Source organism: Phyllostomus discolor, chromosome 10 (genome assembly GCF_004126475.2).
Source record: "Phyllostomus discolor isolate MPI-MPIP mPhyDis1 chromosome 10, mPhyDis1.pri.v3, whole genome shotgun sequence".
In the NCBI taxonomy this organism is placed as follows: Eukaryota; Metazoa; Chordata; class Mammalia; order Chiroptera; family Phyllostomidae; genus Phyllostomus; species Phyllostomus discolor.
The window spans coordinates 44,486,488-44,506,037 of record NC_040912.2 but is presented as its reverse complement, the minus strand read 5'-3'; the positions used below and the strand labels follow the sequence as shown (position 1 = coordinate 44,506,037).

Genomic DNA, 19,550 nt, shown 5'->3' with positions numbered 1-19,550 from the left:
ATAAGAAACTGGAAGATGCCAAGGTGAGATGCGAACATTAGGCAACCATGCTAAATCCATAACTGTTCTATGCTTCATGAGCATATAATCATTATTTGAAAGGAGTGCAATAAAGCACTTTCAAAACCAAGTTCTCTTTGTTTGAGGTTCTTTTCTCATTTCCTCAATCTATAGCATCAAATATACTGGTTTGAGAATGGGAGACCTCCTAAAACCTAATTTGAAAAACATATTGAACTGCATACTGGGGCTGAAAAACAAAAAGCAAACCAACCAGTTTTGAACAGTAGTCCAGAACCATCTGTTCAATTTTCTTCTTTTCTACACCCTGTAGGTGTCTCAAAAGATGGTCTTTGAGTTCAGACACCATCTGAAAACAAGATATAAGTTAGATAAGTCACAACCCACCCACTCACACCTGCAACTGGTTTGAATTAGATCCATTTATTAACATTCCTCATCAGTGTGAAAACATTGGGTCTGAAGATCCCACCAGCAGAAATGCATGACCCCCAATCTTTCTTTAATGAGCACAGTTCAGGTGCCAATGTCTTCCCCTAGACCAGGGGTGTCCAAACTTTGAGTGTCTCTGCACCACACTGGAAGAAGAGTTGTCTTGGGCTATCCATTAAATACATTGTTACACATAATCACAAGTAAACCTCATAATGTTTCAAGTAAATTTACAATTTTGTGTTGGGCTGCATTCACAGCCACCCTGGGCGGCATGCAGCCTGCAGGCTGCAGGCTGGACACCCCTGCCTAGAGGAACCATTTCTGATTCGCCAAAAGCCCAGGGAGCTGCTGACTGTCAAGCTCCAAGCCCTGATGAGAATTCTCCAAAGAATTCTCAAACAGAAGTTTTTGCCATATCCCTAATTATTATGTCTGTCAGATTAAGCTCCTAGAAATGGAATTGTTGGGTTGCACACTTAGAGCCTGTGGAGACAGCACCAAAACGCCTTCCATTGTGCTTGCACTAATTCTCAGCTGCACTGTATGAGGCTCTCCAATCCCCTGTGCCCTGAACTTGCTAGCATGACTTGTAAATTGTTGTCAATTTGATAGGCAATGAAAAATAAGGAAAAAACGCGTGTTCTATTTGTCATTTGGTTATAGTAGTGGTAAACATTCTTTCTCTTCTCCCCCAACTTGAACTTTTGGGCCTAAATTTACTTTGGAAAAGTCATTGATTACACCCTTTATTCATTTATTCATTTCCTGGTGTGCTGTTCTTTTACTGATTTATAAAGTTTACTTATACACCAAATGTTAATTATTTATCATACATATCAAATGTTTTTCCAAATTTATAGTTTGCCTTTTGTTTTTCCGTTTATGTTTTAAGGTTTCAACCTATCTTTCCCTATATGTCTATGTTCAATAATACACTATGTTGAATAAAAGGCCTTCTCTAATTCAGTACTATTTAACTACTCACTTATTTTATTCAAATTCTTGTGTGCAGTTCAGATTTTATATTAGACTGCTTTATCTATCTGATATTTCTGTTGGTTTATGGCAGCAATTTTCAACCGGTGTGTTGCATGAATTTCTGAAACAGGCAATACCTGGCTATTTAGCATCAGCTGCGCTGGATGAGGATCTAAAATATCTAAATATTTTATTAGACTTTTGTGATGTCTCTAATCAGACTTTTAAAGATTTTTGGAGTTATTTACCAATTCTGCTCTTTAATTAATTTATTTTTATTTATATTTCTTTGGCTTTCCTAGTAGTAGGACTTCTTCAGAAAGAATGTTTTATTCTGTAATATTTTAAACCTGTAATACAAATGCCACAGAAACATTGCTTTTTCCTCATTTTAAATACCCTCAATTTCCTTATGATGTTTTATAGGTATATATTTATTGGGGTAGTTGATTAATGTGTGTCTTCCCCACTAAACTATAATCCAAGAGGGCAGAAATCATATTGTTCCTTGCCACTGAACATACAGAGCCTACAGGTGCTGGACATAACTTCATGTTAAAAGAATGAAAAACAAGATCAGAACAAGACGTTCAATCCAGCCCTTCCCTCTTTTCTTGGAGCCCATTGTTTGCCACCACAGACCACTTACCAGCCCCACGAGCAGCCTCTGGTGGTTGTCCTCCTCCTGGAAGAGGGGTGTCGATCTTGGCTCTGAAACTAAACAGAGCAATTGTCAACCAGGGTGGTTTATTGGAAATGGGCTAGAAGAAAAAGGTATCAGCCTGGTTTCCCTTCTCTGAGTCATTGGTAAAACATAACAGTTTCCTGACACAATACAAATTTTTCACTTGGTAAGTGTGACCTAGTCCTTCAAGCTGAACTTATCACTCAGGTGACTCGCAGAGAGCTCTGGGCAACAGAGAGAGGTAGAGACAGGGAAGGAAGGAGAAAAGGAAGAAAGAAGGGAGGGAAGGATGGAGGGAGGGAGAAGGAACACACTCCAACACCAACGAACTCTGGCTTTGACTGCTCTTCAACACAAAAACTCACCACCGCCTAAGAACTTCCGCTCCACTGGAAACAGAGTAATTGGACTGTCTCTTAACTCTAAGGGGGACATAAACCCAGGGAAAGGGAGGTGATGGAAGGATCATCTGATTCCCTTCTTTCTGACCTCCCATAGTTCAGTGTCTCTGGGAATTACTAAGCTGAAGGAACCAGTCAATTACTGTAGCAATAACACTAATTGGCATAAGTTATCAGACTGCAAGATAATTAGATCAAGATGGAAAAGTGATATGTAAGGCCAAACTGAATGGCACTTTCTTCACAATGACTTACACTTCACTAGCAAGACTGGAGGGGCAGGTCCCTAACACTCCTCTAACAGTACCTCATGACCCACTCTTCCTGTCCCAGAGCACCTGATGCATAGTGCCAGTCAGGAGGACCGATCTACACAAGCCCATGGCCTGACAACTCCAGTGGGAGGGCATGGATGCCTCCTGACACCTCAGGAGAAATCCTACCTGGATCCTACACAACCTTCATGGTTAAGATGAAACAATTCAGGACTTGAGCTCAGCAGCCCCAAATTTCACACAAGTGTTCTGACCCTGGCAGTGTCATCATTCTTCCTAGGAAACTAGCACAAGCAAAGCATGTGAGAGGAAGGGCAAGCTCCCAAAAGTATGTCAAGAAGGAATGACTAGTAACAGGATGCAAGCAGGCCTGAAGGACAGGAACAGGAGGGGCTCTAATGGGGGTGGGGGAGGGAGTGGGCACAACAGAAGTGGGACACCAGACCAGCAATATTTCCCACATTGCAAACCCCTGAATCACACACACACTCACACCCCCGTGCACTGGGCAGGACTCCTGCTGACAGCTGCTGCCTGGTGCTGGTGACAGAACCTCTGGCTTCAGACATGGATGACCTGGTAACAGGCAGAGGCTGGTTCCCTCAGGGCTGTTCAGTGAACCCAAGCTCTGACTGCCTGGGCTGCCTGACAAGTGTCAGTTATGTGCATAGCTGCAGATGTGCAACCAGCAACACACTGTATACAATAATTTCCATTAAGGTAACCCAACATATAGCTAAATATCCAGGCCCATAAAACAGAAGAGAGATATAAAAACAACAGCTTTTTAAATAGAGACTGACTTTTATGAGCCACAAAAGAGTTCCACTGACAAAACCACAAAGGGGCCTTTACCCAAATATGCTTAGCATTCGCCTCCCCCAGTTCTATCCAGCCAAGTCCCCCTTGTTTGTCAAGACTCTTCTGACCTAGCCCCTGGCCCCTGCACCTGCACTTACATAATACCTGTCACCTGGTTTAGAAATTATGTGTTAGCCTTTCTTCCTCCACACTAATGATCGACCAGCCACCCTGGGTATCCCACAGGTGCCAAGCACTGTTTTGGGTGCCATAAACATTACCCCACATACCCTCCTTTCCTTCTCACCCTTGGCCCCAGGAAGGGCCACACAAAATGGGTAAAGGGCTTGCCTAAGAGTGCACAGTGAGTATGTGGCCAAGCTGGAATTGAGTCCAGTTCTGTCTGGCTCCAGCCCGTGCTCTTCCCCCATAGTCACAGTGCTTACCTAGAGGCTCCTCATCTTTGCATCCCTAGGACCTAGCCCAGAGGGTGCGCAAGTGTCAACCAAAATGCAAGGAGCATACAAGTCAAAAGCGCTTGTGTGGTCAGACCGCTGGAGAGAAAGCAGCCCTCAGCCAAGGGAATTTCCAAAGCGTGTTCTGTGGGTACAGCCAGAGGGCACATTAATTAAATCAACTCTGAGGAAAAATAATGAAAACCAGAAGGCCAACACTCAGGGACCCCTCCAGCAAAAACATATTCAGCAGCTGTCCCTGAAGGTCCTGGTGCCAGGACAGACCCGGAAGGAGCTGGGCAGCCACTCTGACAGGAAGATCTTAAAGGGTGCTACCTCCATCACACTGTGGGAAGTGATTTTCTTGCCAACCCACAGAGGAAAGATGACCAGTGTTGCAAACGAGACACTGACTGAAATCTGAAAGGCTGTTTACAGGTCTTTTCTTACCCAAATTCCTTGCTTCTAGGTTTGAAATCACCCTGCAAAGAAATTAGCCAATGTTATTTACACAGGAAGCATTTTTTTAAAATGAAAGCCACAATACCATACAAAGATATCATCCTTTAAAAACCCATAATACTACTGCAGAAACTGTTCTCAGGCTGGTGAAAACCTCCAAAAACTTTAATCAGCTTGGCAAAAGCTGCATCGGGCAATTACAAAACTCAAAGCCTTTCAGTGCAAACAACAATAATTCAGAACAATTACAGCTCTCAGTTATTGGAAATAATGGGAACAGAAAATAGACCAGAGGGTGGAACGGGGCCCACACTTGCAGCACTCTGAGATGACTCACTACCCAGAAAATCTGTTTTCAAAATAAGAGCGAGCTCACTGGCCCACTAACACTTTTTAAAATTAGCCTATTATCTGTACACTCCCCAAAAAGTGCTCAATTAATAAGCGCTTTCTTTACTATTTCCTTATAAATCATCCATCCATAGGATGCAAACCTGTAAGGCTTAACGGATAAACTTTGCCCACTAGAAACCCCAGGCTCGAACTCTAGAAGAGGGCCCAAGTGGCTGCATTCACTAGGCTGACAGCATCACTCACAAAGAAAGTAAGCCACTTCCTTGAAAGGTAGCCAGCAAAATAACTGCAAATGACAACCATCTCACAGGTACAATAATCCCGAACTGTACTTACCTTACTGCATTATCAAGAATATTCCTCACATACACCTTGGATCTTCTTTTTCCTGTTTTCTAGGAGTGAGAACATGTCAGAGGTGTGAAAGGTGAAGGTCTTGTGGGTGACATTTTCACACCAAAGACATAACATAATACAATTAAGAATTTCAGAAAAAAAATATACACTTTCTTTTCTTTATTACTTACTCATAAGTTTTATTTATTTGTTTTTAAATTAGTTTATTGTTCAATTACAGTTGTCTGCATTTCCCCCCACCACTCCCTCCCACCCCAGCCAAGCCCACCTCCCTCCCTGGCTTCCACTCTCCCCAGAAATATACTTTCCAGGTAAACAGGTAAAATACCTAGATTATTAAAAAGTTTTAGAAAAATATTTTCTAAAACTATTCTAGATTTACAGGAAGTTGCAAGTCAGTTATGCATGACATGCAAAAATACTACAACTACATGCAACAATACTACAGAGAGATCTCAGGTACTCTTCACCTGAGGTCTCCCCGATGTTTCCATCTTATATAAATGACTATACATGTACACTACCCAATCAGGAAGCTGACACTGGTACAATATGTGTGTAATTCTGTCACTTAATCACATGTGTAGATTCATGTTCCACCACAATCAAAATACAAAACGGTTCCATCACCCAAAGAAGCATCAGAGAAGCACCTCTGTCTGCCTATTGGGAGATCCATAGCAACAGAGTAAAACCGCCTGGAAACTGGGAAGAGTGCTGCAAACGTAAGCCAGCCTTATGGCTTACAGGCAACACCTGAATCTAACCCACTATGCTTTCGCTTCTTACTTGGTTCTCCTGAGCCCACACATACCTCTTCCGAGATCAGGCTGTGCCACTCTCTCCTGACCATGTTGTTGTTATAATGTAAGTGTGTCTTGGAGTACTTAACATAGTCCAGATTGGCATTCAGTTTTTCCCAGTAGCTCTTAAAGCTATGCACCTGTAGGAGACAAAAACATCAGCAAACTTGAGTAGTCAGCCCCTTTGGCCAAACTACCAGGGAGGACACCCAAGCCTTGCTGCAAACTGGGCCCCCTTACTTCCTCAGCTCTTACAGAGCACCATTTCCAAGTGAATGCTTTCCACAAAGAATGGTATTCTAGCCCTGGCTGGCGTAGCTCAGTGGATTGAGCTTGGGCTGCAAACCAAAGTGTTGCAGGTTCGATTCCCAGCCAGGGTACATGCCTGGGTTGCAGGCCACAGCCCCCAGCAATCGCACATTGATGTTTCTCTCTCTCTCTCTCTCCCTCCCTTCCCTCTCTAAAAATAAATAAAAATAAAATCTTTTAAAAAAAAAAGAATGGTATCTAATCCCAATAGGGATTCTAAAAATAGAGAGACTTAAAGAGTCTTGCCTTCCCCACTGCCTCTCCTACCTCCTTTTACCCAAACAGGTATTACTCCCCTGGGTTAAGGCTAAGCAGATCTGCCTACATTAAACACACATGTTGTATCAATAGTGACATGTTCAGTCAGAGAATATTCATAAGATTTGGAGCATGTGGAATGGGCTTATTTCCCACCAAACTTATTTACTTCCAAAGGAAGTGAACTAGTTTCACATTCAGTTGTCAAAATACTCCAGAACAGAATAGTTGGCATCCCATCTAGGTCTTTGACTTATTGATATAGTAATTGTACCCTGAAGCAAGAATGTATCCATTTGCTCATTTTTTAATTAAATGCAGTAATATCTGTTTTAAAGTTGAAGGATATACAGGCATAAATTATTTTTTAAATCAATAAAGATAAATTTATAATGCATGTGTTCTTGCCAAAAATATGCAATTATGAAAATTTGACTGAGGCCAAGGGTTCATGTATGGCCGTAAAACAAAGTGAGCTAATGCCTACTGTGGTACTAGACTTGCCTATATTGCAAGCAAAAAGGAGAAATGAAGTATGCTTCAATCAAGAAATGCGGCCTTATGTTAAATAAGAGCACATTATCCAAATTCTTATTAAAAGGGTAGTCACAATTAGTTCAAAATGGATTTTGAAGTATCTGTAAAGTGTGTTACATAATAATAACTTTCCGTTTTAAGTGCCTGAAAGCCCAGAGCAGCCAACATTCCTTCTCACCCAGACGAAAAACTATTTCTGAGAAAGTATCACTTCCAGGGGAAATCTGAACACTGGAGTCACGTCATACTCCCACTTGACCTATCTCATTCAACTTTCCTTTCCTTTTCCACTTATTTATACTGAATGTATTTTGATTCACCCTTTGGCCTTCCTTGTATCAAAGAAATAATAATAATGAAAGCAAATCCTGCCGACATTTGGCAATATTAGGTCCCTGATGGGACGTCACTACAGTTTTCTAGCTGTTCTACCTCTGGGTTCAGGCACACTACTGGCAAAAGCCAGAAAGCTTATTGGTGTTGTGGTGACATCTAGTGGTCAGTTCAGCAATTAGCTCTGCCTGCTCTGCCACAGGTGTTCACCACGTGGTCGCCAGCCTTTGCTCAGGACAGGGCATGTGAGGGGAGGGATCCCGGTGTCCTTATATCTGTCATAGGGCCTCTTCCTGTCAGAACAAGTGCCACCCTCCTGACAGAAGATCTCACTCACATACCCACCCTGTGGCTCCTAAGAAAAGATCTCTCCCAAATTACTTTCCTTCTCCTTGCTCTTCCATTTAAAAAATTCCTTTTCTTAGAGGACAAAAAACAAGTAAAAGAGGTCCATGGATAAGCTTCAAAGGGGCACCCAAACCCACTGGTGGTGTATGAAATGGAGTGTGTGTTTTCATGAGCATTTTCTGGGAATGTATATAGTTTGTACCAAATATTTGAAGGAATCCATGAATCTTTCAAAAGCAGTTTGAAGGGAAAAAAATATAAGTTTTAAATAATAAAAACAATAGCTTGCATTTAAATAAGAAACACTGTTAGCCAAAAGTCCCCAAAATATTTTAATATAAACATATTAAAAATATTGATCTTTCAAGGAGGTCAATGGGCTGAATGTTGTCCTATTGAGAGAGTACAGAGAAAAACAATCTACCGCATGTCACTCTGTGGTCTCTACTAGATTAGTGATGCAACTTTTGGGTCATAAAAATTCATGGACACCATTGTAAACTGGAAAGTCTATTTGGAAATCTGGTTAATAGATGAGGCCTGGAGGATGAAATGGATTTGAGTTAAGTGAAGGATAAGTAGAAGATGTTCCAGATATGGCTCTGAGGAGGTGAGTGAAGATTTGGAGGCCCAAATGTGGGTAGGGGTTTAGATCAGAGGCAGAGCATTGGAGAAAGCAACCAACAACACTTCATTCTCTGTGGTGTAGACAGTATCTACTTCTAGAGTTGATTCCAAACTTCAACAACCACCTGGATCCCATCCTCTGGAGATTTAACTGGTTTCGGGTGTGACCTGAGCCTCCCTGAGAATCCTACTGCTCAGCCAGGGCTGTAACGCTGCTGGAGCACATCCAGGTAATCCTAGCCTCCCTCCCACCCTCAAACATCTTCCTCAGTCTACACCTCTGGTTTAAAGGCTGAGGAAGACTTGTGACTTGTTAATAGGAGACAGCATAAAAGAGGAGATTACGGCTAATCTGTGAAAGATGTCAAATGCCACATTAACACCAGCATGCTCATTAATCCAAAGAATAAAAGAAGCCCAAGATAAAATTTTAGCTACTGTAACATAGTATGGGGGGGGAGGGGAGGTGGAAGCTGCACAGTCATCCTCACAACCAACCTGGGAGCAGAGAAAAACACTCCAGTCAACTAGCGCATATGGAACTAGTTGAATACTAAGCACTGTATTCATGGCCCAAGAAGCACATTGCCAGCAACTTAATCAGAACTCATAAAGCTTTAAAACACACACACACAAAGCTTCATAAGAAAAATACCCATGAATTTAGCTACATCTAGGACACTAGGTGTTAGAAGCCAGTAGATACTCCAGGAAATATCCAAAAGCATTTTCCTGCACAAGGGGGAGTTTTAAACTTTGATTTTGAAAAAGTCTCTTCTTGAGAAATAATCCTTTTTTATGATATAAAGTAATTAACAAATGTAGGCCATCACAACTATTTTAAATATTTTATTTATTTATTTTTTAGAGAGGGAAGGGAGAGAGAAAGAGTGGGAGAGAAATATCAATGTGTGGTTGCCTCTCATGCACCCCCTACTGGGGAGCTGGCTCACAACCCAGCCATGTGCCCTGACTGGGATTCAAACAGCTGACCCTTTGGTTCGCAGGCCAGCACTTAACCACCGAACCACACCAACCAGGGCCCATCACAACTATTAATTGAACAAAAGACGAAAGACTTATATTAAGGGATTGTTTCCCATTTATGATTTGAATTGCCAGTTGATTAAAAAATAAAAAGCCCTATGGTACTGGCTCATCTGCAAATTACTGTCAGAAAGAAACATCTGCCCTTCATTTCTAAACCAGCCTCTGGCTTTGGTCCCAGGTCTTCTGATTAACCAGCATCTTCTTACAGGAGAGGAAGCCAACTGGAAGAGAACCTTAACTCTCCATGCCAGGGCTCAACTAGCAGAGCTGAAGTATCAGTGCGCTCAGCTCTTCAGTGGATACCACCTCAGTATCCAGAGTAGAGGAATTTTACTTGCACCTCAAACTTTACAAAAACATTGCCTTACCAGAGGAGATAAGGGAAGTACGTACAAAGATAATAATTATTTATCAAAGATTTGCAGGAACGTCATGATGGAACTCACATGAGCTGGAGTCAAGAGGCTAAGAACAAAGAGGTTTCACAATCTGCCTCAGACCCCTGCTGGTGCCCAGATGTCTTTCATCCTCAATCATTTCTTGCCCCTCCCATTTTCCCCTTCCTTTGATATAAAAGAAGCCTGAATTCTATACTTTCTCAAGATGGTTCTTTAGGAAGCTAGTCTGCCATCTTCTCAGCTTGCTGGTTTTCCAAATAAAGTCACTTTTTCTTGCCCCAGCACCTTGTCACTCAATTTACTGGCTGCCAGACAGAGAGCAGTATGAGCCTGGACTCAGTTTCACTGAGGCCTCCTGTTGGGGGACTGCATGTTGCAAGTGAAGTTCTCCTATTTATAAATGGACTTCCTCATTCCTCCCAAAATCTAGTAAAAAAAAAAATCTCTGCTCTGTGCCCAGGTGGGTAGTTCTCTTAGTCATTTTTTATGGGCTGAAATTTTTCATGTAATCATTAAACATCACTCTAAATTATTCCATCTCTGAATTAGTATGTAACCTGAGAAAGTCAATGCTAAGGTATTTCCATCCTCTCAACTTTAAGAATTAAATATTATGTCTCCAACCAAAACTATGAATAAGAGTGGCACAGCCCAGTGACTAGTAGGAGAGAAATAAAAACAAGAATCCTTGATTCTGGGTCTAATCCTCAATTTTGTAACCTAAGAAGTAAACCAATTACCCCCATCTCTACAGATATGACAGAGTGAATTTATCAGTGCGGTGTTCTATTTCTAATAAGTAGTGGGGATTTTGGTAGCATCATAAAATTATGTTTTATAATATTAATTGTACTTTCCATAACTCACTGTGCCAGAAAATACATTGTATAGGAAAAACTAATTTTTTCTCTACAACAGTCTACTCACAGAATACTTCACTTCTGGTCACCAAATGTGTGAGGGGATTTTTCTCCACATCCATCAATTCTCAACATCAGTTGGGTGTCCGACCATTTAACATAATTCTGACACTATCTAGCTAGAGACAGTGTTAGATGCCACAGGTTAAGGGCTCAGTCCTATAAAATTTGCCCCCCCTCTTCAGATGCCAATTGCAAGTCACTTGTGCTTCTAACTCACAGGTCTATAAATTGGAAGATTTCAGAACCTCCTCCTTGGGCTTGATAATTTGCTACAGTTGCTCACAGAACTCAGGAAAACAGTTAACTTGTTATAAAAAGACAGAACTCAGGAAGAGCCAGGTGGAAGAGATGCACAGGGCAAGGTGTGTGGGAAGGGCACTGAGGTCCAGGCCTTCTCCAGACGCACCACCCTTCCTGTACCTCCACATGCTCCTCCAACCCAGGAGCTCTCCAAACCCCTTCGGTTAGGCGTCCTTACAAAGGCATGGTCCATTACCTCGTTACCCATTGGTCATTGAACTCAATCTCTAGCCACCTTCATCTCAGGACTGGGAGAGTGGGGGTGAGGGTGGGGCTGAACACGCCAACCCTCTAATTGCATGGTTGTTTCTCAGGTCCCCATCCTTAGGTACTTTTCAAAAGTCACCTTATTAACATAAACTCAGATGTGGTTGAAAGGGTCTTGGTATAAATAACAAAAGACATGTAACGGTACAGCCAAGAAGGGGGCCCCAAATAGGTATTGGTAAAGGAGTCCAGAACTCAAGGTGTCCAGGAAATATTTAAAAAAAAAAAAAGATATATATATATATATATATATATATATATATATATATATATATATAATGTCCTTACCCCCACAGGTCTGAGCTGGAGGATGGGACACATGAAGCAGGGTCACTGAGAGCTGTTTTGTATAGCAACAGCTTTGCAGCTAACCTCTGGCATGGTCATTTAACATATCTATGACTTTTAACTAGTTTCATAGATATGTTAAATAGCTGTGGCCATGCTTTGAGCCAGGCAGATGGAAGTGACTTCCACCCAAGATGTAACTGGGAGTCAACTCCCCCTGGTAACAGTGCCTGCATGAGAGCTTGGAGAAGATTGGCTCCATGCCATGGGGCCTCACCTGCCCAGACTTACGATGGCAGCCCAGAAAAGCTGGAAAAATACAGGAATGATGGTGGGTGTAACCGATTGTGGGAGGAGTCAGAAGTGGGGCTGCAGAGGAAGCCTGGCTCAGGGATTTAAACCCAGGTGCAGCAGCCATATGAGGGGAGAACCACACGCCTTTGGTGAGAGTCAGGACCACGCGGCTTTGGGGTACTCCCTTTTGCCACGTGGCTTAGGCAGCAGAAGAGACTTTGCCTGGAAGGAAAGGAGTGAAAGGACTCTTGCTGGTGGGCCAGGAAAAGGTGCCACATGACTTTGGATTAACTGGAGATCGTGGTGGCGGCAACACAGCTGATGGTGCCGGGAGCCTGAATCATGGACTTCTACTTCTTTTCCTGAGATACAGTACCCCAGACTAGGGCAGAGGAAGAAGGAAGGACTGTGTGCAGCTGTAGGTATCCTAAAGGACTTTCGTATTTTAATGAAGACATTAAGTCATTACTCTAAACCTGTATAACTTTTAAATAAATAATTCCTTTCCTTTTCACCGATCTCTGGCATTGAGAGACGTCTTTCCTCTGGTGGTAGGCAAAGTGAACCTAGTACAGGGGGGAACCCCCGGGGATAAAGGGGGGTCCTTTTGGTAATAGTATATCGTACAATCCCCTCCTTTGGTTCTTTTCTGTAACAGATGTTCTTCTCACCTTTGTGTTGTGAGCTATTTTAGAAACTGGGAGCACTAAATAGTATAATGAAAGATATCCTTGTAGTGCTTATCACTTAGGAAATTATAAGGATGTTGGAACCTCTGTGCCAGGAACTATGGATGAAGACCAAAGATATATTTCTAGTTATAACACAACATCACATATGTATAAACTGAACTTTGGAAAATCATTTATTTCCCACATAACTGATCGATACTTCTGATAGTGCTACATTTTGTCAAAGCAACAATTCTAATTTTTAAAAGTTGTCAGCTGTTACATGTGTCTGCACTGATACTTTGGATCTCTAGCAAACCTTTTATTCGAGTGACGGTGGTTATCTGTATTGACATGGTCAAGGAAAAGGTGTCTTTGTGTTTCCATAAGCAATTAATTATACTCATGCTTTGCCCAGTTAAAACGGTGTTTTTATAAACTTTTTAGTCGAAGACCCATAATTAAACTAACAAGTCTGTAAATGGAGAATAGCCCAGGTGTCACTATTCATTTCCCAGCTGCTCAGGGGCGTTTAGAGGCCTGGTGGACACTAGCAGTAACACCCTCACTTCCAAGTGATCACAGGTGGGAGGGGCTTTCATCTTTCTGGGCTTCCAGGTCCCTGGGTCAGGCAGCAAATAATCTCTAAACAAATGATTACATAAAAGGCTTCCTTACTTTATGAAATAAAACTAAAGATGTCTGGCTTAAAAAATATACCTGTATTTTTGGACTTATACCTGTATAAGACACATGTTCCCTCCCTCAAATTTGGGAGGAAAATGGGGGTGCATCTTATAGTCCAAATGTATCATTACCTTTACATTGGTGAAATATTATGTTATTTGTTATTAAATATTTTTGCTTCAAATTTTTTTTTTCTATTTTCCTCCTCTAAAACCTGGGTGCGTCTTATGGGCCGAAAAATATGGTAATACTACATTTCTCCATTTGTGGCATGCTTTTTCAACTTTTATCTGTATATTCAAGTTAGTTATTATTTCTCTTTTTTAATCTATACATGCTTCCTGTAGTAGGATAGTTTCAATAATTTCTCTTCTCATTGCAAAATCAAGGCTAATTTTGAACCTTTTACAAAAGTTGCCATTTCCCTAGAGAAAACTATGTTTTAAGAGGGGATAAAATAACTCTTAGGAAGTTGCTCTTTTTATTTATTTATTTATTTATTTATATACTCACCCAAGAATATGTTCACTGATTTTACACAGGGAAAGAGAGAGAAAAAACATCAATGTCAGAGAAAGAAACATTAATCAGTTGCCTCCCATATGCACCCCTACCAGGGATCAAATCTGGAACTTTTTGGTGTACAGGATGATGCTCCAACCAACTGGCCAGAGCTCAGAAGTCACCTTTATTTTAAAATCCTTGTATTGGGACATTTTTTTCATTTCTTTTAGAGAATGGGGAAGGGAGAGACAGAGAAACATCAATGTGTGAGAGAAACATCGATTGGTTGCCTCCCATAGGCACCTGGACTGGGGATCATCGGATCCTATGTGCCCTGACCAGGGATGGGATCTGCAACCTAGGTATGTGCCCTGACCAGGAATTGAACCTGCAACCCTTCAGCCACAGGGCAATGTTCCTACCAGCTAGGCCACAGCCACCAAGGCAGGAAGTCACACTTTTGACAACATTTCTTCTAGGGTGAGACTATTTCAATATATTTCTTGTTTCATTTTAAAAAATTGTTTGGAAGTCCTTTTATTAAGTAAGGAAGAATTTTGTCTTTTAGGTGACAATCTTCTAATTCAACTGATTTATACATCCTAGCATATTGTTGGCAAAAGTAGGTTTACAGTTGTGAGTACACAAAACACAATTTATTTTTGTATTATAACAGGGTGTAGACTGGGTGTCCCTGGAAAACAGCAGAGCATATTCCCCATAAACCATGATTAGGGGAAGAGGACAGTGGATGCTGTGGCACTTTTAGATTCTTTGCATAACAATGGCAAGTTAATAGTTGTGGCTTGGCTGAAGGAAGCAGGTTGCCACCCAGGGCAAAAGGTGTACTAGAGCATATAGTGATGCGTGACACAGCCAGGGGAGGCCAGTGCCCCTGTGTCACAGGAAAGTCTTGTCCTGACTAAAGGTAGCAGCCAAAAGGAGGTAGAAGATATGGGGGAACTGGCAAAAATGGCACATCATAGGAGGGGCCAAATATGAGGTGACATAAGAAGGTCCAGGCGGAGCATTGCAAACAAGGGCAGGCTGAGAGAGAAGGAGGGAGAAGAAGCCACATGGGAGGGAAGGGTGTAAGGAAAGTCAGCCACAAGAAACAACCATGCAGTTTGGAAGAATGTAGAAAGGGCCAGGTCCGCCATGAGGCTTGGTGTGTATGTAAGAGGCAGCCGTATGGTCTGAGAGGTATAGGACAGGGTCTGCCACAAGAAGGAAGCCACACAGTTTGGAGTAAGAACAGGCCCGCAGTGGAGCTGATGGAGTTGTGCAGGGACCTGCCTAACTAAGCACGGATTTGTGGGAGACTCTTAGAGCTGAACTGTGACCAGGAATGCCGAACTACAGACTTCTGCTTTTTTGAAGGACATACGGAGAAGCCACTCTCTTGGGAAGTGTGCCTCCCTGGACTCCACCATGATCCAGTGTAACATGGCACATGTTTCCCGGAACCACTGCATGGAGGCTGAGGACAACCTACCCCAGACCCTGGAGGAGAGAGCCGCTGCAAGAACCTGGCGACTCTGAAACCCACAAGTGCACATTCCAGAGCGGCTAGAGACCTGTTTTCATGACTGGCTTAAGGACAGATAAGGACATGGGGAACTTCTGGGCATGGTTTTGGCTTGTAGCCTTTTGGGGAGCAAGGTAAGTGCTGGTTCCAATGGGAGAAGAGGGCTCAGAGCAGGGGTAATCTCAGCCTCCCCCACCCACCCTGAGTTTGGAGTCCTGTTAATAAAGACCTATTTCTTTCAATACTAATTGTTGGGTCATGTATCAAGGTGCCACGTAGCCAAGCCCTGGTTTGCTCAGTTGTGGTGTTATTATTTATTAATTATTATATTATTTTTTATATTATACCTGTTTATTTACTTTTGCCTACCCCTGTATATTGTTTGTAACGCACTCCACTTAAAACTAAAATTATTTGCAGAAAGAGCAGGAAGAAAGCATGTATCTAGTTCTATTTTCCCATCCCTCTCCCGACCCCTTATCAGGGCATTCATACCATGGAGAATGGAAGCAAGTGCAGTTCAGAGGAAACAGTATAGGGTCCCTGGGGCCTCATAGGAAGTCTGGCAGCAGGCGTGCATTCAAAAGGCAGCTTATGATTCAGGTCATAGGTGCTCAGAGCCATCTTCTGTCAGGTAAGCATGGCAAGAACAGTCTAATAACTGGGGCTGGGAGGGAGGAGCAGAGGTCGGAAGTGCCACAGCAACCAGGTCCCTCACGATATAATTAAGCTGGGACTTGGGGTAGAAGAAGTAGGTCAAAGGCAGCAGTTTATAGAGATGTGTATTATTCAAGCAGAGATGGGGAAACAAATAAGAGATACCAGGGCCAGGTGTCCTATGAACTAGAAAGTACTGATTAGTCTCCCAGGCTGAGTGACTGGGATGGCGGTGAAGGAGCTGGCCAAACCAAACCCAGTACCAATGTCTTCTGAGCCCGAGGCCAGTCCCAGCAGTATATGTCTGCCCTCCTCCATGGATCATGTGGATTGTGACAAGATCTACAGTTCAAACTTGTCCTAGGTAACACTTCTACTAGCCTACGGGCACATGTGGAGTCACCAAAGAGCTCCCACACTTGTTTGGGAACGGTTAATGGGAAACCACTGTCTGTAGGGCCAAATGCTGATGACAAGGAAGAGGAGAAAAAGCATGAAGGCAGAATGAATAGCCAAAGAGAAAAAAAAATATATATATATGAACAACACAAAAACACATCATTTTACACACACACACACACACACACACACACACACAAACTAACTAAAAACCAGACAGTACAAAAATAAGCTTTGTTCCTATGCAAAGCCAAACCACATTCTTGGAATAAAACAGTGGGTAAAAACTTTAAGAGAACCTTCCCATCACCTTTTACACTTAGTTTTTAAAATAAAATACACAATGTTGATATTATAATAAAATTATACAGTCACAAATCCCTTGTAACAATGTAAGTTATCACAACTTTTTTGACTGGATTTTTCAATAAGAACAAAAGCCTAGGGGAGGTGGGAGGGGGTAATGGAGGGAGAAGGGGGAAGGGTTTTCAAACATCTATAAAGGACACATGGGCAAAACCAAAAGATAGTGGGATCAGGGGTGGGAGGTGGGGATGGCTGGGGTGGGGGTGGTAGTGGTGGGGGAAAATGGAGACAACTGTATTTGAACAACAACAACAACAACAACAAAAAGCCTAGCCATGGCCACATGGCTCAGTTGGTTGGAGCAACAGCCTGTGTACCAAAGGGTGATGGGTTCAATCCCCAGTTGGGGTGCATGCAGGAGGCAGCTGATCAATGTTTCCCTCTCGAGTTGATGTCTCTTTCTCTCTCCTCTCTCTCTCTGTCCACCTCTCTCTCTCTCCCTCTCTCTCTCTCCCCGCCCCCCGCCCCCCGCCTTCCTCTCTCTAAAAGTCATGGAAGCATGTCCTCAGGTGACGATTAAGGAAAAAATAATTAAAGGCTATAAAAATTTTCATAGTCTTTCGCCTAACAATACTCTTGGCCATTTAACATTAGGGGAGTAAACCCAAAGGAAAGCCGTCTGTATGAAAAGCCATCTGAATGATGAAGTAATTTAGACACAGCAACCCAGTAGAATCCATGAAGTCATTAGCAATCATAATTATGACATTGATGTGGCAACATAAAAATGTTTGTAATACAATTGTAATCTTCATTAAATATCTCTAGATTGCCATTAAAACTAGGTAAAAATGCATACCCATCACAAAGACAAAGGGGTAATGGGGAGAAATAGATAGTTGATATGAATAGGACCTGTTGAATGATGGGTGAAATTTGTTTCTTTTTACATTTCTTTTCATTAGTTTGTTGTTTGTCCATGAAACAATTTATGGGTTTGGTAGGATAAGTTTAAGAAGCAGAAACAATGAAATGAAAGGAGGACAGCCCTTAATAAGAACCTTTTAAACTGTGAATCAAACGTTTCTTTTCCTTTCATCTTCCTACCTTTGTAGAGCTTCACAATGGCCTAGAAACATTCCCTTGCAAGTTTCTCCTTAAAGCACCCTTCTTAGGACCAAAACCAGAACCACTAAGCCCGCCCCTGTCAGCCCTCTCTCATCCCCAGGGTGTCACTGTGACCTCAAACGCCCACGGCTTTCCCCCAGCTGCTCAGGCCCGGCCAACCCTTCATGGATCCAACAGAATCAAACATAAAGAAAAGGCAGCAGCACACTGAGTGGCCTGCTGCCAAAAGTTGAGATTTCCCAGTACACAACAATCTATAATTAACAGGAGGCAATGCCAAAAACAGCAAAGGAGCTTCAAGGAACTGCTAAAATACTACCCAGTTTTTAACTACATATGCATTCTCTTCCACTCACCCACCCCACCCCATCCTCCCTATTGTATTCAGAAATTCCTCCAAAACCACCAGACTGCAGAAAGACACTAATAGCTATCACGTAGTGCGCAGGAAGGAGGTGTGCAGAAGCTCAGCTGAGACCACAGACGGTCAGTGCCGGTCACTCTTGAGAACAGAAAAGCTGTTCTTAGAACCAGAAGAAATTAAATAATCCCAGCCAGGTTACTTGATGTGTGTGTTTGTGTGTTATGAGATGGTGACAGCAAAAAGGAAGTCTCAAACTTCAGGCCCTATAAGATAATTTACAAAAACGGATGGGCTTAAGGTGCAATACAAAGTGCTAGTTCTATTCAATTTCCATTGAGCCCTGTAATTCTCTGTCTTCAGAAAACTTTCCCCTTCAAGGAGCATTCCTAAAAATGGCATAAGAATATTCTTAATGACTACTCAAACACTTAGTAAGAATTTTCTAGAAAACTAGCCCTAACCTTTACCTCCATCCTCCTGACAGTTCACAATGCCTTTTGGAACCATCATAATGCTCAGGCAGCAGAAGTTTAATGCCACTTGAGTGTGGAGGCAGCAAGGAAGCCAGGCGTGTCTGCACCTGTAAGTCCCTGACTGTACGGGACTTACCTTCATTAGAGGCAACGTGATCTCTTCTGTCACAAGGGTTATTCCAGGAATTTCCTACAGTAGAGGGAAAACAGGCGCACAATATCAGCCACCACAAGCTCAAGCCTTCAGGAAGTGTTTTCTGCATAGACAGAAGCTGAGGGCAGCTTCCAGTTTGCTAACCTCTACTTTAAATAAACCCTGGGGTTTATAAATAACAGTGAACACAGCCTATCTCTTTCCTCAGGAAGAAAAATATTCTTTAGAGTTATGATTATAATAGTTGGCAGTGTCTCTAAAGGAAAGAAGATTAATGCAGAAATACAGAGCAAATAGTATAATGTTTACACATTTCCATTTCCATTCACACTATCAGTGTAATAATGGGGTGGGGTTCACGTTCCATTTTTTGTAATCCTCCCTCCCGCTCCCTCTCTTTCATTTCAGTGCATTACAGTTGGTGCCTCCTCCCTAGAAGGAACCAAGATTAATGGGATTCTTGTATGACCTTAAATAGAAAATGTTTCTGCACCGCAACCTCACCCATAATTTCAGAGCTAAGAGATCCCCATGAAGCTGAGGCAGCTCTATCACCATGGCAAACGTGGAGGATGTGGGTGTCATCTCAGGTAGTCCCAAATGTAACATTTTGCTAACTCGTGAGCATTCAAACAGATATTTAAGTAAAATCAAAATTGCCCTTTATTCACTGTTATTTTCAAAGGGTATTTCTGAGTAAATTATGTACATCAGCTTTCA

General features: G+C 42.3%; 1 protein-coding gene across 7 annotated transcripts in view; it reads right to left on the bottom strand.

Annotated features, from left to right (window-relative positions):
• The window catches only part of LOC114508028 (gamma-secretase activating protein), an 85,617-nt gene that overhangs the window by 12,730 nt on the left and 53,337 nt on the right, over window positions 1–19,550 (bottom strand). For 6 of the 7 annotated variants that reach the window (XR_004899646.1, XR_004899647.1, XM_028526018.2 and 3 more), the window contains 6 exons: window positions 18,813–18,866; window positions 6,039–6,167; window positions 5,204–5,262; window positions 4,502–4,533; window positions 2,084–2,151; window positions 275–370 (listed from right to left, as the gene is read on the bottom strand). Coding sequence is in view for 5 of the 7 variants with exons in the window: in XM_028526018.2 (XP_028381819.1) it covers window positions 275–370; window positions 2,084–2,151; window positions 4,502–4,533; window positions 5,204–5,262; window positions 6,039–6,167; window positions 18,813–18,866 (438 nt within the window). In the remaining 2 variants the exon portion in view is untranslated. The remainder of the gene's footprint in view (window positions 1–274; window positions 371–2,083; window positions 2,152–4,501; window positions 4,534–5,203; window positions 5,263–6,038; window positions 6,168–18,812; window positions 18,867–19,550) is intronic. The other variant, XM_036010717.1, reaches the window with a different exon arrangement.